The sequence below is a fragment of the Rhinolophus ferrumequinum genome, chromosome 4 (assembly GCF_004115265.2).
Source record: "Rhinolophus ferrumequinum isolate MPI-CBG mRhiFer1 chromosome 4, mRhiFer1_v1.p, whole genome shotgun sequence".
NCBI classification, from domain to species: Eukaryota; Metazoa; Chordata; class Mammalia; order Chiroptera; family Rhinolophidae; genus Rhinolophus; species Rhinolophus ferrumequinum.
In genome coordinates this window covers 66,768,701-66,792,128 of record NC_046287.1, presented here as the reverse complement: position 1 = coordinate 66,792,128, position 23,428 = coordinate 66,768,701, and the positions used below count along the sequence as shown (strand labels likewise).

At 32.8% G+C, this 23,428-nt stretch overlaps 1 protein-coding gene across 3 annotated transcripts in view; it reads left to right on the top strand.

The window, feature by feature from the left end:
* The window catches only part of WRN (WRN RecQ like helicase), a 121,057-nt gene that overhangs the window by 2,463 nt on the left and 95,166 nt on the right, over positions 1-23,428 (top strand). For all 3 annotated transcript variants that reach the window (XM_033104960.1, XM_033104958.1, XM_033104959.1), the window contains exons 2-3: positions 21,559-21,663; positions 22,341-22,453. In XM_033104960.1, the coding sequence (XP_032960851.1) occupies positions 21,571-21,663; positions 22,341-22,453 (206 nt within the window). In that variant the 5' untranslated portion in view covers positions 21,559-21,570. The remainder of the gene's footprint in view (positions 1-21,558; positions 21,664-22,340; positions 22,454-23,428) is intronic.

Genomic DNA, 23,428 nt, shown 5'->3' with positions numbered 1-23,428 from the left:
ATTGGATTATTGGTCCCAGTTGGGTCAAAAGATCGTTTGAGTTGTGCTTCTAGAGCGAATGAGCTTGAAAAATAGATGTTGATTGGGTAGTGAGATGCTTGGGATTGAGATTATGGAAGGATTTAGTCATTGGTAATGAAATGATGTCCTTATGTGAACAACCCAGTGGAGCAAGGTGTAGGTGAGATTATTGGAGGAGAGCTCGTCAGAAAACTGAGAGACAATATTGCGCATCGAACGTTGTGACCTACTGGACCAGTAGAAGGTAAAAAGGTAGGCTGTAGATATAAATGGCTACAGTCCTGATGGCGACGGTGATGATCATGGTCCATTCACACTATCAACTTGATCTATATCTAACACTGGAAAGTTAGGTATTGAATTACATATGGTTACATGGCAACTCATAGCCAATCCATAAGCCCTCATGGACTTCTGATCTTTGACCAAAGTGTTCTTTTATGAGTGGCAGATGACGGGAGGCATCTTTTCTTAGTTGTTGGCTTGAAATCCTTCACCGAAGGCTAATGATAATGCAGCTTCTGTAGAATAAGTTTTTCTTTCTTTCTTTTTTTTTTGGTAGGCTTCTTCTTGGGCTTGTCTTATCTCTCAGGGTTGTGAATAATTTATTGGTGAGGAGGCAGGCAGAGAAGTAAGAACATTCTGTGAACTATAATTTCATATCTAGGAATCTATCTTGTAGAAATAATAATACGAAAGCCTAAAGGTGTACACAGAGGTGTTCCCTGAACATTAGTTGTGATAAAATTTGCAAGCTGTCATCCATAGGGAATAGTTAATATTCAATAGGAAATCAATATCAATAGGGATAAAGAAAATGCAATTCTATACAGTTCAAAAAGTCAGATCACAAAGTGGTCTTAGGTTTTACTTATCACATTCCATCAACAGGGATATGTTCAGTTGCAAATAATGGAAAAGCCAAATCAAACTGGCTTCAGCCATTAGAGATTACTTATTAGCCTATTTAATTGACACATCCTGAGACAGAGTGACCTTGAAGCAAGTTCATTCAGAGCTCTCACTATTTTTCTGGCCCTGTGCTTGGCCTTCTTCCATGAGGCATGAAGTTGCTTTATCTTCTGGGCGATTTCTTCTATAGCCACAACCCAGCTATATATTTCTCCCTTTACATCTAACCATAGCCAAAGCCTTGCTTTCCATACCATGGAAGGAGAATCCTGAGCTTTGTTACAATTGGACCACCTTGGATCTAGTAATATGAACAGGAGAATGTAGACCAGAGAACTGAGACCTGTGTAATAGTTCTTATCCCTGAATTAATGGTGTGGCAAGAGGAATGGGATTTCCCTATTGGCCTTAAAACAATTGGGTGTCATTCCTGGCACTCACTGAGAGCTGAGGTGGGGAGTGCTAAATGGGTGTGTTACTGTTGTCTTTCTTAGTATTAATGTAATCAAGCCTCTTTATCCTCCTCTGTTCTTGATTTTACTAAAACCATGACACTGTTTATTCTCAGGATCCCAAAATGGAAAAATATAAGTCACTTCATTATTTACAGAGTCCCTTCCTATTACTCTCAGATTGCAAGAACAGAAGGAGGTATACAGGGAAGAGGAAAGGAGCGAGGGAGAGAGAGAGAGCAGGAGAAGGGTAGATATCACGCTTGCTGAGAAACAAACTGTAGAATACTAATTCTCCCTTCACATACCTGACCTCAATTCCATTCTTTTACTTGTAGCATCCCCTGTTAACTGATTATATATCCTCCTGAATTGTTCTTTGCATTTACAGCGACACAGAATTTCATAATTTAAAATTTAAATGGTATCTATTGCTGACACTAATTTTTTTTTGTTTTACTTAGCACATATGTTACAGAACTTCTCACCGTAATACATATAGTTGTATTTTATTCTTTTATTTACTGTTTATTATGCCGTATTATGGATATGTTATTGTTTAACTATTAATTTACCCTACTAATTGCTTCTAGTATTTTTGCTATTACAGACTGATACAATGAACATTCTTTGAATACATCGTTGTGCATATGTGCATGTATTTCCATAGGACAGATATAATTGTTGGTTTGAAGGGTATGCAGATTTAAAATTTTGATAACTTCTACAAGTTATCAAAACTGCCTTTGAAAATGCTGAGCCAGTGTCTATTCTTTTGCAAATATTGTAGAAAATCTTTTTGACTTTTGCTGACAGTGGTATATCAGAATTATAGACAGTTTTGTTGGCCTCATTTATTGAATACTTTGTTTTTTCTTAAATATTAGGAATGCCTCCTTTATCAAATATGTCAAATTTCTATATTTACATGGATCTGTTTCTGGACATGGTATGTTTTATTCCTTTGATTTATATCTTAATTTTTATACGAATCCCACACTATTTGATTACTGCTGTTTTGTACGGTTTTATATTTAGTAGGGTGAGTTTCCACTTATTGGTCTTATTTTTCAAAGAAAAGTATTTATTGCTCTTGAGCATTTTTTTCTTCCTAGTGAACCTTAATATAAACTTGTGTGGTTTGATGAAAATCCTGCTGACATTTTTTTCTTGGTACTGCTTCTGGAGTGTATTGATTTAATTAATATATTTACAGTTTTGAGACTCACTGTATCTTGTCTAGCCCGTTTTTCCACATCTTAGTAAACTTCTCTAGTTGTTTTTAAAATGGGTCTTACATATTTCATATTAGGTTTATTCCTCAGTAGGTGGTCATTTTTGCTGTTAACTGAGTTTAGATATAAATTATATTTTTAATTCCTTCTTGCTTGTGTACAGAACAGTACTTAATTTATAGAAAAGCACTTAATTTGGGTGTGCTTATCTTGAATCTGGTCATCTCAGGAGTATTTGTTCCTTTTAATTAAATAGATAAATTACCTGCCCTCAAAGAGATACCGGGAAAAATTATTTATTTTAGGAGACTTTAGCTTTTTGATAAAAGTTAAGCTTACCTCTTGTAAAAGCTGGTTAGTAATAGCTGTCAGGCTCTTTTAAAGGTGATTTTCTTTCTTTGTTGATAAAATGCTTAATATATGGAAGGATTAAGAAAGGATGGTTTTTAAGTAATTTCTTCATGGGGAAATAAGAAATTAAAACAATTTCACATTCCCCCAAATAAATAGAACCAATGACCTTCCCTTCTGAGGCTAATTCAAGCCTTTGTTTCTTTTTGACTCATGTTCTTGTCTCTGCATTTTTATGATCTCTTCCACCCTTAGTCTAGTAGGCTAGCTTCCAGGGAAGGGCAGAGATTCACCTCTATTTAAGTCTCTTTTAGACTAATAAGATAGAGGTATGGGATCTTTCTAGTCTGTGGTAGGAAAAATAGAAGCCATTGGAAAAAATATCAAAGCTTTGTTGTTCTCCTGGAACTTTTGATGTACAGGCATGAGACATCATCTGTTGGTACCACATCTGCTTTTGCTGTTCATTTGTAAAATGAAGGCACTGAAAGACAGTAACAAGATAATTGGATTAGAAGATAATTTTTGCTTTCTAGGAGGTGTTATAAAATTGCTGATTTTTTCCTTTTATTCATTTGACATAAACTTGCCTTGTTTGAAGAGACTATTTTAGGAGTTCTCATGAAAGATTTGCATTAGGAAAATTTATGGTTGCTTTCGGAATTGTGTATTAATTTTCTAATTTGTTTTTCACCCAATCTTCATTTTTTATCCTTAACTAGTCTTCCCACACTTAAATTGGTCTTTTTTTAAATGTTGCCCCCGTCAACCCCCATCCCTGCTTTTAAAGCCATTGTTTTCCAGTCTAGTTGTAGTTAAATTGGTTTTATTGTAAAATTTATGCATTTTTATTTCTACCTGGCAAGGCTGAATTTCAACCTAATGCAGAGCTTTGCATCTGAAAGTGAAATATTACTCCCATTTAGTTATGATTTTCTATTTAATTGCTACTTAATGTTATTTTGGTTCTTGTGATTTAAAAAGGTTTTGAAACTGTGACGTTACGAAAATTATGGTATTGTAACTTTGTGTAGCTATTTTGTTTATTATGATTTATTTTTATTTAAGATAAGGGATTAAAGGAAGACAAGGATTGACCATATAATTTTATTTTCACTTATATTTGTGTATTAGAATGCAAGCACAGAAAACTTGATTCAAATAGGCTTTAAAAATAAGGAAATTTAGTATTAAAATATAACTTGAAGGCTGAGATAAGGCTGACTTGAAGACTGGTTTCGTCTATTGACTCTGACTCCATTTCTCATCTTTGCCTTCTGTGTGTTGGCTTCGTGTCTAAGTTGGCGTGTCCCCAAGCTGACTTCCATGATGGTGGCAAAATAGCTTTAGAAGGCCTAGCCACCTTCTCAAATAGAGGGCATCTCTTCTGGTAGCTTTCTTATCAGAGGAAGGCAGTGCCATTCTCAGAACCCTCCCTAAACACCTCCTTTTGTGTCACTGGCCTGAATTAAGTCATTTATTTTCTTCTTATACTAAATCCAGGGGAATGCCTTGAGGGTAGGCCTGAGTTTCTGAATCATCACTGTGGGAAGGGGAATGGGACTCCCTTTAGATCAGCTGGGTTTATCATGGGAGCTGGGAGTGGAAGCAGCTTCCCTTAAAAGCACACTGGTTTTGAGGGTAACTGTTGATTATCTGAATTAAATTTATGGTACTGTAAAAAGGGTGCAGGGTGGAATGGGTACAACATAGGCAACCATCAATGTCCAATTCATAATGAGTCCTATAAAATACCATTTCAGACCATCCATCTGAGGTAACAGTAATCAATATAAAAGGAAAAATAGACTGAGCAAGTTTTAAATGAACTTACTTGAAATCTTTCTTTGCAGTTTCCCAGTTTATAATGGTTGATTTCAGCTGACTGGCTATAGCTACTTACAGAACAGTGGAAATTCATTAAAAATAATGAATTATTCAGTTGGATCGTGAAATTCAGTTATAAAGCACTTCACTGTGCCATGGATTCAGTTCAGGTCAAGTCATTTTCTGGTTTGTGGGCAGTGAGGCTTTTCACAATGACACAGCATAGAGAGAGGCTTTTATCTTTTCCCCCTATTGCTAGCATTTTAATGGCACTTTATTGTATTAATTTGGTTCCATTTACACTTTATTTCAATTGACTTTATTAACAGTTTTTATTTATACTTTATTAATGCAAATTATATATTATATAATGTTTGACAGTAATGAAAATTTGGTAGACAAAGAAATGTAAACAAATAAGTCTTAAAAAAAACCGAAAACATCCTGTTGCTTTTTAAAATTGCAGTGACTTACTATAGACAAACCAAATGCTAGTAGGTAGTTTCGTTTAGCTTTTCTAAATTTGTTTGGAGGGAAATTAAGATTAGCAGAAATCTAGCAATGGATTAATGGAAGTCTTGAAAGCCTTTTTAGGGAATTTAATGAGGGCTTTGTTATGTATTGTTTGGTTCCTCTTTGTTTTTCTCCATCCCCTCCTATTTTGTTAGTACCTGAAAAGTAGAAAGATATTCTTAAAAACAATATAGGGGAATACCGTATAAATTACATCTTCTACAATAAAGTATAGAATGTGTGTATGTGTATATATATGTTTGTATATGCGTATGTACATTTGTGTATATATATACATATATATTTGATATACAGAGGGTACCAAAAAATGTATACACATTTTAAGAAAGGAAAAACACTATTAAAATTGCAATACTCAATATACACCGATAACAAAAGATGAATACAAATCATGTCTGACTTCTGCAATTACTAGAGGTGCTTGAAGTGGTACCATCAGCATCCAGACACTTCATATTACTGCAACTACTGCTTGTCACAGTAACGTTAAACAAAGTGTCCACTTTTTGTTGGATCCCAGTATATAAACTAGTTGCTAATATATTGTTAAGTATAGTTAAACTAAAAGGGCAAAGTTACATTTTCAGAAAATATGTCATATAATAAATTAAATCAGATTCAGAATTTTTAAAGTTCATTGCATTGTTAATTAAGTTTGAAAGGCTTTTTGACTGGAAGCTGTCTCTCTTGGTGAAAATAACAAATTGTACAGGTGAAACCTGAAGAATCTAACCAAAATTAAGGCATTGTTAACCAAACTGAATTGCTGAAGCATTTAAGCTGCTTTGGTTTTATAAGCTTTCTGTGTTAGGCTATTGAGAATACTTATTAATCCAATCTCATACTTATCAGTTATTGAAATTTCCTTTTTTCTATATTCTTTTCTACATACATGAGAAGTTTGATGAGTATATGAATTTTACTACTGTGATGTATTAATAGATTGTAGACTGAAGCCTCCTAAATATATTTTGTGTAGTATAGTTCGAGAAAGTGTTAAGGTCTGGAATCGTCCATCCCTCAGACAGACAGAGGACACACACCATAATGCAAGTCACACAGCGAGGTTTATTTCCCGCCAGCTGGGGTCCCAGTCTCTGCCCAACGCAGCGGGTTTTAACAAGGACCCCAAACCCTTAAAGCCAAGGGTTTATATAGCATTTTCAAGGCACTCAGTAATTTTCCATAGCTTCAGAGAGTACAAGATAAACTACAGGACTTACATAGCTTCAAAGAGTATAAGATAAGCTACAGGACCTCTGGTCTCTGTGCTGCAACTGCCCACATCCTGGAATTTACAATTAGGTTGTGTTTCAAGCCAGGGGCTGTTAACCCTGACCTTAAAATAGCAGTTCTTATGCTAACGGTCTCTTACAAAAGAAAATAGATGCATGTTGAAATTCAGTACTCCTTGGGTCAGGTCTGGTTGGTAAGAAGGAAGTCTTCTTGAATAAAGAAATCCATTTTCTCGTCTCTATTTTAATTTATTATTATATTTAAAAGAACATTCTCCTTGTGAAGCATTTCAGTGCTTAATTAACTTTGGATAAATTTATATGCTTTATCTAGTTTATGGGGATTTGGTATCTCTATCTGAGCCCACAGATTCTTGATCGCTCTCAGTACTCTAAAGGGACCGAGGTGTAATAGCAGTAAATGATCTGTCACTAACTCCTCCTATCAGTATTCTGGCTCATGTTTAACTAACTGCAGTTTAAAGATGTGACATCATGTTTATCACTGTTTATCTTCACATCAACCCTGTGGTTAGTAAGGCAATTAATAATATATAATAAAAATGTAATATAATAAGGCAAGTAATATAATGGGAATTTAATCCTGTTTTACAGATGAGAAAATGAAATTTTAGAAAAGTAAAGTGGCTTGTCCAAAGCCACATGGATACTAAATGGCCAAATGTCAAAGAATAATTTTTCAAAAAATTAAAGACCGATTCTTACACAAATATAGAACAAACACATGTCCCATTTATTCAGTTCAGTAAAGAGGGAACCAACAGGAGATAAAATTGTTTCAAGGAGGTACAAAAGTTATATATATATATATATATATATATATAGTGTATTAGTCAGGGTTCTCCTGAAAAACAGAACCAATAGGAGATCTATATCTATATCTATATCTATGTATATTTAAAGAGATTTATTATAAGGGATTTGTTCATGCAACTATGGAGGCTGAGAAGTTCCGTGATCTGGCATCAGCAAGCTGGAAGCCCAGGAAAGCCAGTGGTGTAGTTCCAGTCCAAATCTGAAGGCCTGAGAACCAGAGGAACCAATGGTGTGTACGTCCTGCTTCCAGTCAAAAAGCCCAAGAAACAGGAGTGCTGATGTGCAAGGGCAGAAGATGGTGGTCCCAGTTTAAGCAGAGTGCAAATCTGCCCTCCTTGGCCTTTTTGGTCAATAAATTGGATGATACCTATCCTCATTGGTGAGGGCACTCTTCTTTACTCAGTCTACCTGTTCCAATGCTAACCTCCTCTGGAAACAGCCTCCCAGGCATCACCCAGAAATAATGTTTTACCTGCTTTGGGCTGGTAACCCTTAGCCCAGTCAAACTGACACATAAAATTGACCGTCACATATAGACATTGGAGAAAGAACTTTGCAATAAGATTTCTAGGTTAGTTACAAAGATGTCCTTAGGGTAATAAAACCATAGCCTTTGAGATTATCTTTTCTACTGGATAGAATTCAGTTGCATCTTTACCAGACAAAAATTTACAAGTTAACGTGAAACTTCATAGAGTCTGAGTTTTTAATCAGTAGTAAAAGATGTGTCAAATAAACGTATGTTTCTTTATGAAATAATCCTTGGGTGGGTTTGTGCTCCTCTAGGACACTGAAAGAACATACTGTCTTCTTTTTGTCATACTTCTAACTTCTGGGTTCTTTTTCTTGACACAGAGTGATATTGGAGCCTAACCAGGTTTTCTGACACCAAGTCCAGATTTCTTTCCACTCTACTTCCCTGCTTCTTCATAGTGTAATTTTTAATAGACTGGTCTGCTAACTTTTGAAATATCAGCTAGTCTTTGTTATTAGTTGTCCTTTGTGCACAGTGATGGTGATACAGCTTTCTTCCTCTGAGAAACATTGTGAAAGTCAATGGATATTTGTAAAACTTACATAAATGCCCAGAGTGATTGCTTATGTACCGTGACTGCTCTTTTATGACATTTTGTTAGCAAATTTCAGAGCAATTATAAACATTCTTGCATTTTTGATTAAATAATCAGATTTTATAAAATGGTGTATTTCGTCAGATTAGCCTTACACATTTTGAACATAATAGAACTGAACCATTTTAGGTCGTAAGTGAAAATGTATCCACATTAAACAATATAATTGCCTATCAGAGTTAAGCATTGAACTATTTACTGGTAATTTGTTCCTGGACTTGAAATTGTTATCTGTATCTGAAATTGTTATCTGCCATTTAACTTAACAGTGGTATTTTTTTCTCTTTTTTTGGTACATTTCAAAACGGTTGGGATACTTTATTCAGTTTAGCCCTCAAGCAAGTCAGTTACTGTGGTAACGGGGTAATGGTAGGTATTTATCTCCTTGCCTGAGTTAGAGGTTTTAGGAACAAAGATATCTCTGAGCTAATCTACTGAAACCCAGTTTTCTCTGGAGACTGGTGTTAAGTCTGTCTAGAAGATAACACTATTCTAAGTGGAAAAATGTGTGCTCTTGAGATGAATTTCCAGTCTGCCAGAGTGAAATAGAATATGGTTTAAAAGCCAGGTGATTAAAGACTGTCCCTTTTTAGCTGATTTGGAATGTAATTGTTCTTAATTTTCCTAAATTTGTTCTGACTTAAATCTTATTGGTGTGATTTCCATTGACATTAACCAGAAATGGCTTCAGTAGATAGCTTGCCCTACAATTAATTGCTGTCAAATAAAATCACTTAAGATGAATTTCTTTCAAAACATAAGTCATAATTTTAGAAGATAATCTGTTAACATTTAATTGACTAATATTACTAACCCTATAGTAAGCCCATTAATTTAGCTATCATAAGGTCCATTTTGCAACTAATTTTTCAAAAAGGTTTTACTAGGAAGTTGTATTCTTACTAGATATTTTATGAATGTATTATGGTGATTAAAAAATAGCCATAGTGGGTTGATAATAACAGCAGCATTGGACATTTTCCAGTCTTAGAGCATTTTGTCTGTGTTTTCTAGCAGCAGTTGGCAAACTGACCAGTGGGGCACATTTGACTTGCTTTTGTACTGACTATGAGCTAAATGGTTTTTACATTTTTAGGTGGCTGAAAAAAAATTTAAAGAAGATTATTTAATGAAATTTGTATACATTCAGATTTCACTGTCTATAAATAAAGTTTTATTGGAGCATAGCCATGCTTATTCAAGCCTAGTCAATGGCTTTTGTGCTGCAATGGCAGACATGACTAGTAGCAACAGAGACAATTTGCCTGTGAAGCCTAGAATATGTACTATCTGATCTTTTAGAGAAAAAGTTTTCTAGTTCTTGTTTTATACTATAAAAAAAAATGTTGCCTTGATTGTTCATTTAGAAAAAACTTTACATCTTTTACTGGCATACTTCCATCCCCCATTGCTAAAAGTAACAGATGTTCTTATAGAAAACTTGGAACATACAAAAAAGTATAAAGAAGAAAATTAAAAACCATCTGCAGTTGTGGGATAACCATTAATATTTTGGTATACATTGCTCCAGACCTTTAAAAATATATAATATGTATATATATATATATATATATATATATATATATATATATATATGATATACAGAGGGTGCCAAAAAAATGTATACACGTTTTAAGCAAGAAAAAAACTATTAAAATGGTAATACTCAATATACTCAATACTCAATATATACTGATAACAAAAGATAAATACAAGTCACGTTTGACTTTTATAATTACAAGAGGTGCTCGAAGTGGTTACCATCAGCATCCAGACACTTCTGATTATGGCGAACTCCTGCTTGATCAATATTGACCAAAGTGTCCACTTGTATACCATTTTTTTGTCACCCCAGTATATATTTATCATGCACATACACACACACACACACACACACAAATATACACATTTATTTTATAAAATTAGTATCACTTGCTTTTTTCACTTGATAAATTATATGAACATGTTTTTATAAATGCATAGCGCTCTGTTTTATGGAATCATTTATTATATAATCATTTTTCCCTTGTACATGTAGTCTGTTTTCAACTTTTTATTATAAATATATATTACATTATATATTTTAAAAATATTGTATAACATGGATGACTGTCCTTACATATAGATCTTTCTGGGAGAATGCTGGTTATTTTTGTAACATTCTGAAAAATGAAACTTTGGGTAAAATGGTATAAAGACTTAAGAAGTATTTTGAGGGAAATTTTGGTATTGCATGAAAATACGTCTTGGCCTGCCTTCATGAAGAAGATGGCTTATCTTCCAGTTATCCTGGGCTCTGGTTAGGTACATTAATTTTCATACTACACCTTCAAACCAGTCCTTTTAACAATTTGACTGTTAAAGCATATGGTTGATACTGACAGGTGATGGATGGAATAACTTGGCCAGTGCTGTACACTGGGTTCATAGTTCTTACTCACAGTTCTGCAGCTTGGGAAAGTCAATCATTTGTTGGGTGGGCATTCCTAGCATGAGTTTTAAAGCTGTGGAATGGAGTAATGCTCCAGGCCAGGATGTGTTGACACAGTAGTCAGAAGTGGGGGGGGAGGGAGATGTGCTCCTTTCATTTTCTGTTCCCCTACTTAAGCAGATACCCCAGCCTACCACCCTGTTTTTTGTGTGTACCTCCTGAAGTAAACTCCATTGTTAGCATTTTCTAACTCTTTCCCCACCACTCACTTTGTAGTTGTACCTAGAAAAATATACCCAAGTATTTCACTCAAAGAATGATTTGTGAGGGGTATTGACTTAAAAAATTTTTAGGGATACCCATACCAGCTGGTAACATTGATCTGTCTATAGCAGAGGTTATAAATTGAGAGGCTCAAAAGCTAAATTTTGGCTTGTATAGGGGTTTGGAAATTGATATCAAATGAAAGATAGCATAGTGACATCCAGTTCTTTGTCTTTTGAAAAATTGGAAGGTCTGGCAACACTGGGTCCACTCCGACTATTGGCAAGAGTTAGCTGGAGCAATGTTAGTAGCTTCCAGTTTGTGTTACAGCATAGTGATATGTAGTATAGGTAATGCAAGATTTTGATGGTTGCATATATTTTTTTATAGCTTTCAAACATATAAAAGCATTTTATAAAACAAACATTCAAAGATTTATAATAAATAAAATTATATTTGAGCATTCTTTATGTAGGTCCTCTATAAACTAGTTGAGTTCAGTAACATGTATGGCTATGCATAGTAAACATGGTCAAAATAGTTGTGTTGTGCCTATATCATGTAGTACGTCCTTCTGACTTTCCTGTTAGATGATTTCCTATCTAATTATTACTTTAATTGTGCATGTGTACATTATTTAATCATCAGGAAAGTTATGTGTGTTTGTGTACATAAAATTCTTTAAATTTTGTCTTAATTTTTGAAATTTTACTGCTAACATAGAAAAGAGCATGATTATTAGCTCTTGTATAATATTTAGTGTTCTGATAGATTGTTATTGTTATGATATCTAGTGTTCTGATAGAAAACAATTTTGTTAGTTTTCTTGCTTGTTGTTTAATTTTTAGTTATGTATTATGGGCTTTTAATGTGACAGTGTGTCAAACCCTGAGTTTGATAGGGTCATATGATTTTAGAATTTAAAGAACTAGTGCTTATATCTAAAAATAATAATTGAACATATACAATTCAGTTGATTCAATATAGAAAATATAGGCCTTTATAACTTCAGAAATTCATATAAAATATTTTTGATTATTCAGAAATATATTTTACTTAAAATTTTAAAATATTAAACTAAATGAAAATAAATATTTCAGTACACCCAGTTTTTGTTTCATCTCCTTACTTTAAAAAAATTTTGTATAGAATGTGTTAAAAATATTCATAAGAATTCAAACTAAAAATTGACAAAACCTTTTTCTAAACAATTAGAGATCTACAGTATTTTAAGTACTTTATATTCAAATAGATTTAATTTCTACAGATATTTACTTTTTCACCATAGTGTCTAATATATTGATTAAAGCCGGAAAGTTATCTGATTTATCAAACATAATAGTAAATATTTAATAAATAAATAGGCAATAAAGGATTATCTCAGAATTGGATTTGGTGTTCCCATAATTCTTCACTTTTCAGCCTAAATCAAATGAAGTCTGGATGTCAAACAAAATAAGACTCTGGTACCTTTTTATAAAACATCTTTTTTAAAACAGAAGATTTAAACTTTTGAAAGCATCTTTGAGTACAAAATATGAACAAAGTTCTTTTAAGAGATTGATAAAAGTAATAATGAGATTGAGCTCAAGAAGCTAGTTACAGGATTGCACAGTTAATAAAGCCCAGATACGTCACTGCTCTTTGTTTCCACCTGTATGGAACACTATGTTTGACACCAGTGAGGCAAAGGAAATAGAAAAGTTGCCATTTTCGATTATTTTATTAGAAGATATGTTGAAGATTTGTCCAATATATAAAGTCAACTCTAACCCAGAAGATTATTTAATGAAAAACGTGTTCATTGAAGATATGAATCTGTAAATGTTGGTAGTGGCCCTCAGTTAGAAGGCTGTATAGAATTCTTGAAGAAAAACACCTGGAAGGACATTATTTCCTTGGCAGAGAAGTTCCAACAAAATCAAATGTGGATGAAATATTCAAAGTTAAAAAAAAAAAAGAATAATTTGAAACATGAAAACAGAAGTTTGGGACTGACGGTAACAGGAAGGTATAAAGCCTTTACATTAAGTTCAATATTAAAAAACAAAACAAAACTGTTATGTTGTTTATTCACAGAGAAGCTCTTCTACGGGTATATTAAAATTTGCCTATAGTTCTAAATTCCACATGAAGTCATGTTATAAAAATGATAGACCTAACGAAATCCAAGCTGCTATAGTAACTCCTTTTCAGCTTTAGGGAAAGAAATGTGATTAGCTATTTCATTATGGAAGTGTATTAACAGCCCAAAGGACAATTTATATACTAAAAGAAAAATTTCAAATTATTCTATGTAAATAAGTCTTACTTTGCAGATTTGAAGTATAGTTATTGGCTTCAAAAAATGATATCCTTAACTGACATTTTGAGCCTTTGAATTAACTTAATCCGAAGTGCAATGATCGTGTGGAAAATATATTAATGTGTATTGACAAAGTTCATGGATGGAGAGTAAAAATTTAACTTTGGGAGAATGAAGTAGAAAAATAGTTTTAGAAGTGATGTTTAATTGGTGTTATGTGACTGTTAAAGAAGAATTAATAATCCTGCAAAATCAGGGTGTGCCTGAGACAGAGCTTTAGCATTATATCTAAATACTTGATAATAAAAAATTCATTTGTATTCAAAGCTTATTTACATCATCAGAAAGAATTAACATATGTTTTAGTAGAAGAAAAGGAGAAGCTATTAGATTTAAAGAATTTTAGCATCCTTCAAGTACAATTTAAAGATATTGAATTGTTAGAATGCTAGTTAATCATGAAAAAGGAATTTTCAGTGTATTGGTGCAAAGCCTCCTCCTGCCATTTACTACCACTTGTGCTTACAAAGCTTCTTTATGATGGTTGCTACATGGAATATTAAGAAAATGTTAAAAGATCTTAATCAGGAGTTGTATTTAGCCTTGTGAAGCATAAAACCTATTATACAAAAGTTACGTTCATCTAAACAATTTCAATTTTCTTATTTAAAGAGATTGAAATTTTTAATTTTATTAAGAATATATAATAAAAGTCTTACAAAATTTTATGTTCACATTCCCAGTTGCTCTTCCCAGAGTACCATAAAAATATGTTCATTTTCTGAATATGCCATGAACTTGTAAATGTTGTCAACTCGTGGTATAGACCTTCCTTTATAAATGAAGTGGGCAATCGAAAATTATAGTGTACTTGAAAAAAATCAACATATATCAAGTTCACTAAACTGAACAGTTGACCCTTGATAAAAAATAATTTCTAATCAAAAAGAGAACTTAAAGTTTCTATAAGTATTATCAATGGATTCAACAGAAAATGTTGAAACCTGTTGGAAAAGGAAAATTTGAGGGTAGGAAGGGAATTAAAACATAATTTCCTAAATAAAATGCTCAGTAGAATTACTGTGGTAGAACACATAATGGCTGAAAATTAAATAGGTTTTTGTTCAGTGAACTGAACAACTGATTGATCCTAGGAGGTCCACTTGATCTTTCCTGTCTTAGAGGACTTCCAGAGGAAATACTCTGATGGGCTCAGTGTGCTGAGGGGCTAGACCTTGAGATTACAGCTCTGGAGATCTGTGGATAGAGAAACTGCCTCCTGATGCTTCAGTAGAAAACTTGTTTCTTGGTTTCCCCTTTGCAGCTTCCTGAGGGACGCTAAGTGCTGATGACTGCTGATGGTACATAGAGTTATATAGACCAAATAATATAACAGTCCGGTTTAGGAACTCATTATCAGTGGAAAGAACCATAGTACAATAGAATAGGAAACTATTGAAACATCTTTGAAATAGTTAGGTTATAATTTTTGCAAAAGAAAGAAATAAACACATTTAGAGGGACTCAATTAGAGAACAAAGATACTGTCCCGAGCTGACAATCAAGATCTTAACATTATAAAAATTCAGTAGACAAACTGAAAGAGGACTATCACTGTTGAGAGTGAAATTAGCATCTTGCAAATCAAGTGGAAGAAGTTTCTTAAAGTACAGAACAAAATTAAAGAGATGGTAGGAAGGAAAAAATAAGAGTAGGAGAAGAAAGTCAGGCAAGAAGAAATTTACTAGCATGTGATTAAATGCTGCAGAAAGAAAAAAAAGGAATAGATGTGATAATTAATAACTAAGCTAGTAATAGGGGTATATTATTTTGCTACAGCTGCCATAATTCAGTACCACAAACTGGATGACTTAACAGAAGTTTATTGTGTCAGAGGTTTGGAATTGTTGGCAGAGTTGGTTCTTTCTGAGGGCTGTGAGGGAAGGATCTGTTTCAGACCTTCTTTCTCCATGGCTTGTAGATGACCGTCTTCTTCATACATTTTTCCACATCATCTTCCCTCTATGCATGTCTGTCTTTGTGTCAAAATTTCCCCTTTTTATAAGGATACCACTCATTTTGATTAGGGACCACTCAAATGACTTCGTATTAATTTAATTACCTCTGTAAAGACTCCAACTTTTAAAGTCACATTCTGAGGTACTGGGGGTTAGAACTCCAACATATCTTTTTTGGTGAATGGATATAATTCAACCCTTAACAAGGGGAAATTTTTCTGATATTAAGAAAAGACTTGGATAGGAATCCTTTCCAAGGACTCATGGATCCCAAGGAGAAGAAAGAGTGTACACTTAGGATCTTAAAATATAGATCCTAAGTTTATAGGAAATTATAAAAATCCTTGAAAGTCTTTCAAGCTCCCTCATAGGGAAAAGAGATTATTCACAATTGAAAAAAGTATCAAAAACAATGGATTTCTTACTTGCGATATTGAAAGGTAGAAGACGGTAAGAGAACATCTACAAACTACTGAGAGACTGTAACACTCAGCCAACACATTTTCATTCTCCTGTTTAAAAAAATAAATTTTCACATATGCAGTGGATCAGTTTATTACCTACCTATTCTACCTGACGAAAATAATTGGAAAAAGTCTGCTAAACAACAACAGAGTCAGACATTCAAGACAGGTTAAGATGAAGAAGAAACTAGTAAGCAATATATACATTTACATATATTTAAATTTATGCATACATTTATATTAAAGTGGATGGAGAAATTTATAACTTAAATGTTTAGACGATAGTAAGGATTCTTGAAATAGAAGAGCAATACTAAGAAAATTAACCTGCTATAATAAAAACCATAGCATCAAAAAACAACAGTTAAAAGTGGGGGAGAGTAAAAGCATTCTAAGAGTTTTGCCTTGCTAGGTAGAGGGAAGGTACAGATGTAGGGTCTTTGTGGGGAAGGGATTTAGTTTTATTATTTTGCTGAGATAGTACAGTAATAGTAGGATGGAAAAAAGTGAAATTTTAACATTGACAATGGGGAAAAAAGAGTATGAATGATAATTTCACCTAGTCAGAAAAAAAGGAAAAAGAGTAAGAGAAAACTGAAGAAAGGAATATAAGTGCTAATCAAAGTGAGATGAAAGGGAAAACTCAAGGTTTTACGCTAATTGTGAATAAGATGAATTTCCCCATTGAAAGACAGACATGTTCAAATTGAGCTATTCAAACCATAAAATAAAAATAAACAACAATAAAAATCCCAGATGTTGTTTAAAGGCAGTCTTTAAAAAAGTGATAAAGGTTGAAAAGTGGTAGGTAGTGGTAGATAGGCAAGATGATTCCAGGAAAGTCCAAAGCACATCAAAATACATTCTTTATTTCAAAGAGGAATTTAAGGTTCGTTAATGGTATAATGTGAAGCATTATGAAACGCTAAAAGACTTGGTTTTAGAAAAAGATGTGTCAAAGTTGTTCGTACTTAACAGCATAACAGTTAAATATATAAAGAAAAAATTCTATTGTTCAATAACTTGGGTCCTTTCCAAGAATAACCTTTATTTGATCAATGATTAAAATCCTCATATATGTTGAACAATTATCCTATTGCAAATTATTCTGCAACTTTAATTTTCTCTGTGTTTTTTTGTCTGTCCCAAAATCAAAGTAAATTTGACAAAGATGTTAGGTTTGTAAACAAGTTTACTTTCAAATTCTTTTCCTGGAAGCATCTAGACAGAATTTTATGTTCAAAAGAGAGTATTTACATCTAAAAATTAGACTCTTCAAATTAAAGTGCTTTTAGTGTTGTAGATGGCTGTAGTAAAGCATTATTGAAATTTATTTTTGTTTTGGCAGTATGAATGAATTTCTTATGAAATTCCAAGAGTTTATAGCTGTTTTTATAGAGTTATGTATTATTTGCAGGAACCTCAATTTTATGGCAGTTTTGCAAATGATCTACTCTGCGTAGAGCAAAATCTTGTTTTCCAACTCTATAAAATATATTTTAAGGTTAAGAACAGACCCTCCCATCATACTCAATGGAGAAAAGCTAAAAGCATTTTCCTTAAGATTAGGACCAAGACAGGGATGTCCATTTTTACCACTTTTAATCAACATAGTACTAGCCACAGCCATCAGACAAGAAAAAGAAATAAAAGGCATCCAACTCGGAAAGGAAGAAGTAAAACTTATTATTTGAAGATGACATGATACTATATATAGAGAACTCCAAAGATTCCACCAAAAAAACTATTAGAACTGATAAATGAATTCTGTTAAGTAACAGGATACAAAATTAATATTCAGAAATCAGTTGCATTTTTATACACCAATAATGAACTATCAGGAAGAGAAATTAAGAAAACAATTCCATTTAAATCGCATCAAAATTAGAAAAGACCTAGGAATAAGTTAAACCAACGAAGTCAAAGACCTGTACTTAGAAAATTATAAAACACTGAAGAAAGAAATTGAAGAATGTACAAATAAATGGAAGCATATACCGTGCTCATGAATAGGAAGAATTAACATAGTTAAAATGTCCATCTACCCAAAGCAATTTATAGATGCAATAGATATAGATAGCAATTATAGATAGCAGTGCAATTGCTATCAAAATACCAAAGGCATTTATCACAAAACTAGAACAAATAATCCTAAAATTTATATGGAACCATAAAAGACCCCAAATAGCCATGGCAGTCTGTTGAGAAAGAAGAACAAAGTTTGAAGCATCATTCTACCTGATATCAAACTATACTACAAAGCTGTAGTAATCAAAACAGCATGATACTTGCATAAAAGCAGACACATAGATCAATGGAACAGAATAGAGAGCCAATAAATAAACCCATGCCTCTATGGTCATTTAATCTGTGACCAAAATGGAGTAAAGACTTAAATGTAACTCTACTATACTTAATACTTAAATGTAACTATCTATACCCAACACTAACTATAAAATTCCTAGAAGAACATATGCAGTAAACTCTCTGATATTGCTCTTACTAATATTTTTTTCTTATCTGTCTCCTTGAGCGAGGGAAACAACAACAAAATAAATGTGAGTATATCAAACTAAAAAGTTTTTGCACAGCAAAGAAAACCATCAACAAAACGAAAAAAACAGCCTTCTGAATGGGAGAAGATATTTACCAATGATACATCTGATAGGGAGTTAATATCCAAAATTTGTAAAGAAATCATACAGCTCAACACCCCAAATACAAACAATTCAAATGAAAAAAATGGGCAGAGGACTTGAATAGGCATTTCTCCAAAGAGGACATACAGATGACCAACAGGTATATGAAAAGATGCTCAACATCACTAATCATTAGAGAAATGCAAATTAAAACCACAATGAGATACCACCTCACACCTGTCAGAATGGCCATCATGTATAAATAAAAAACCCACAAGTGTTGGGGAGGGTGGAGAGAAAAGGGAACCCTCGTGCACTGTTGGTGAGATTGCAAATTGGTGCAGCCTCTATGGAAAACAGTATGGACATTCCTCAAAAAATTAAAAATAGAACTACTATATAACCCAGCAATTCTACTTCTGGGTATTTATCTGAAGAAATCTAAAACTAATTTGACAAGATACAGGTACCCCTATCTTCACTGCAGTGCTATTTACAATAGCCAAGATATGGAAGCAACCTAAGTGCCCATCAGTAGATGATTGGATAAAGAAGATGTGGCACATATATATATGATGGAATACTACTTTTCCATAAGAAGAATGAAATCTTACCATTCCTTCAACATGGATGGACCTAGAGGGTATTATGCTAAATGAAATAAGCCAGACAGAGAGACAAATACCGTATGATCTCACTTATATGTGGAATCTAAAGAGCACGACAAACAAACAAAAAACAGAAAGAGACTCATAGATACAGAGAATAAATTGATGGTTGTCAGATGGGAGGGGATTGGGAGCTGGGTGAAAAAGATGAAGGGATTGAGAAGTACAAATTGATAGTTACAAAAAAGTCACACGGGGATGTAAAGTACAGCATAGGAACTATAGTCAATAATGTAATCACTATGTATAGTGCCAGGTGGTAATAGACTTATTGGGGGATCATTTCATAAATTATATAAATGCCTAATCACTGCATCTGAAACTAATAAACAATATTGAATGTCAACTAAAACTGATAAAAAAATGTTTAAGAACAGACCATATGCATATACGTATATACACTTTGGGACCAACTTTTGACTCCTGTCAAAGGTTTTCAGTTGTGACAAATGTAAACTTATTAATAACCACTAACATTTGTAAAATGCCTTACAGTGAATAAAGCATATATGAGTATATTTTACTTATTTTATCTTATTACATATAATGCAGGTGCTAACACCAAGAATTGAGTTGTCAATTCTGATTTAGTGAATCATAGATCTTACCCAACTCCAACCTTTGCTAATGATTCAAAAAGTACAGGCAAGCACCAAGTACAGATGGAATATTCCTTTTTTTGGAACCCCAAACTGTTAGACACAGATCCCAAAAATGACCTTTTCTTCTGTATTAGGACATGTTATGGTTTGGAATAACAGTAGTTTTGAGCAATGTGTGCAAAAAAGAATTGCACAAAGGTGGTTGTTTTGTTTTTGGATCTCCTCTTTTATGCTCTCTTAATTACACAGCTTGCTTGACTATCTTGATATATCTTTTTGGTATTTTTCTGTTTTAAATACCATAGATAGGTTTACAGGGCTATCATCTGGTTTGAGATCATTAGTGTGTTTCCAGAATTCCTGATTGAGATCTTTCATTCCCCCTCCCCTAGAAGGAAGAGTGAGTTACTAGTCTACGGTTAACCCTTTCCTTCCTAATACATAAGAGTGGTGGAGTTTGTTCTATATAGAAAATTTTGCTAAAGTAATCTTTAAAATTTTCTTCCATAAATTATCGATATTTTCATTTTTAGGGGTTTATGCTTGGCAAAATGAGCAATTAAAATGGATACTTGTTGGATGTTGTTTAATTTCTTCAGAGTTTTTATTGCTAAATATTAATAGGGATGACAGGCTACCCCTAAATCATAAATCGTTGTTTTGATTATTTCTCATAAACATGTTTCATCATAAGAATCTACAGGTATGTGTTCAAATCTGCTGCCCATTTCCTAAAAATTTGAAATAATTGTTAGTAAAGTTGGGGTATGAAGGATTTTATTAAGAACTAAAGCTACTTCAATTTAGTATAAGTCACATGGATATAGATCCATTTTACCATTAACAAAAGGAATAGGTCATGATTCTTTTATTCATTGTGTTCTCTATAACCATTCTTGAACTTTGATTTACACTGAGGACAGCCCTCAAAACTAGTAACAGATTAAAAAAAAAATCCTTTAGGAAACCCTTATTTTTAGGGAAACTTGTTCACTTGCTAGGCCAAGAACAGAAAACAAAACAAAACAACCACCCCCCCAAAAAAAACCCACAACACCTTAAGATAGAAAAGCTGTTATCTTTCTCAAAGTTTCTTTTTAAGTAGACTTGTGAACAAATCTAACAGTTTGCTGAGTTTATTTATATCTTCAGATAGATGATAAGAAAATTAAAGATGTCAAAAATGTATAGCAATTTATACAACCAAGTATTCTCATCATTATTATTATTTTTGTTAGTTTCAGGTAGACAAAGCAATATAATAGTTAGACATTTATACCCCTCACAAAGTGATAATCCTCTCTTCTCCTAAGTATTTTCATTATTAATGAGATAAAGATTATTCCTTGAAAGAATCAGTCATAGAACAGTAGGATTTTAAACTGCTAGAACCTTAGAACTCAGTTAAACTGGCTCACTTGTTTTGAAAAGGAGAAATAAAAAATATACATACAGTCATTAGATCTAGCGTATTTTATCTGTTCTTTTGTGATTCCAGTTCTTAAATCCTGTATTTGGGCCTAGACTCATAACTGACTTCAAATATGTATGTTTGTTTTTCAATAATATCATCAGGCCTATCTCTGAGTCTGTATTTATTCACAAGTCATTGTTTTTTTGATTTTGCAACTAGACCCTTTTAAAGATGAATGAAGAAAAATTGGAAACACCACAGAAGCGGAAACTTCCTACATGGATGTCTATGCAGAATACGACATCTGCTGTACAAGCAGCAAAGGTATGCAGTTCATCAGTTATTCCTTCAGATGGGAAACTTTATGTAAATTTGACTGTAAAATGAAGCAATCCTCACTTTTACACTTCAGGTTATTATTTAAGTTAGAGGAGCTGTTGTGGAATGAACTCGAATGTAGTCACTGAATGGGTGAATGGGATTAAATTTCAATTGGGCTTACAAAATGAGAATTCTTACTCTATACATCCCCTTTTTATCAAGTTTGGGTGGTTGACCTTACTACTTGTTTGCAATGCAGATAGTAATTCAGACAGTATTTACTTTGCTGAATTTTTATGGTTGAATGAGTTTAGGTCCTTGGAGATTTAAGATCCACCAACCAGTCTTCAGTCTTCAGCATTTTAAGGCAGCATTATTACATCTGGAATACTAATATAATTCCAGGAAAAATTAATTAAATAAATTTATATGAAAATAGTATTACTTGCAAATAAGCTTGTTAGCTTATTTATTTTATTTTATTCATGTAAAAATAATTTTACAATGGATGGCTTTATCTTTGTTACATTGTCCCTATGACTTTATTAGTCTGTAAGGCATTAGTTGATAAAACTTAGAACTGTAATTTGAATGCTTCAGTGAACTTTATTATTTTAATGAATATTTATTACTTAATGTGAACTTTATTTGCTCCTTTTTGGAATTTTATTTAACTCAAGGCATCTGTTCAGAAGAGTGTTTTTGAAGATGACCTCCCCTTCTTAGAATTCACTGGATCCATTGTGTACAGTTTTGAACCTAGCGATTCTTCTTTCCTATCAGAAAATATTAGGTAAGAGATTTGAATTTCCTAGTTTCATTTGAATTTGGACCCTTGGGAGGTAACTACCTATTGTGGTAATATTTGTAAGTATACTGAGTTTTACAATTGTGGTATGTTCAATAGATGATTATGTCTGTATGTAGAATATCAGTGATAAATTTTAATTCTTTTTAAGTAAAAATTTAAAATCACTGAATTAAATTTGTAATGTACCTGTTTATTCATTCATAAGCCTTTCTATTACTTTAGCTAATTTTTTACTTTCAATACTTAAGGTGTTATATATAGAACTACTGAAAATGAGATTATTTCACCAATTTAGGGGAAAAATACAAGAATTATTCAAACTCTAATGCACCTTTATATTTCATTAAAAATAATATTGAATAATGGCTGTGATTGGCTTTGTTGCATTTAGTTAAGCAACAATTATAGCAAATGATCCTTAAAATAACATTAGGAATAACTGTATTTTAAAAATTATCTTGTTAAATTAGAACTCTGCAGTAATGCAATCTAAGGCTTTTGAAACATGTTACAAAAAGTAGTAGGGAATTTATTTTGATCTTTGAAGTTGTTGTACCTGTTTATTTTTAAACTATTATATATTGGATTAAAAGAAGCAGAAGTAAGTTAAGCTATTTATTAATGATCTTCTGGTGGTAGATATATTCTAGAAATAGCATTCAGGTGTCCTCACTCCCACTACAGTTATCTGTCCACTTTTGGGTCTTATATAGAACTGAATTTGTCTCACAGAGAAGGTAATTTGTATAACAAATCTGTTATTTGTGGTTATAAATTAACTCCACCATTTTACCTGCGACAGTACAACAGTATGTCATATCTGAAGGCAATAAGCATAAGTGATTTTAAGAATGTAGTTTTGATGAGTTGTATATGTTTTATGAAAGGCAGGCAGGTTTTTTTTTTTCCACCTCTGGCCACTTTAAAGATTTTTGCTGTCACAGATTTTCAACATTT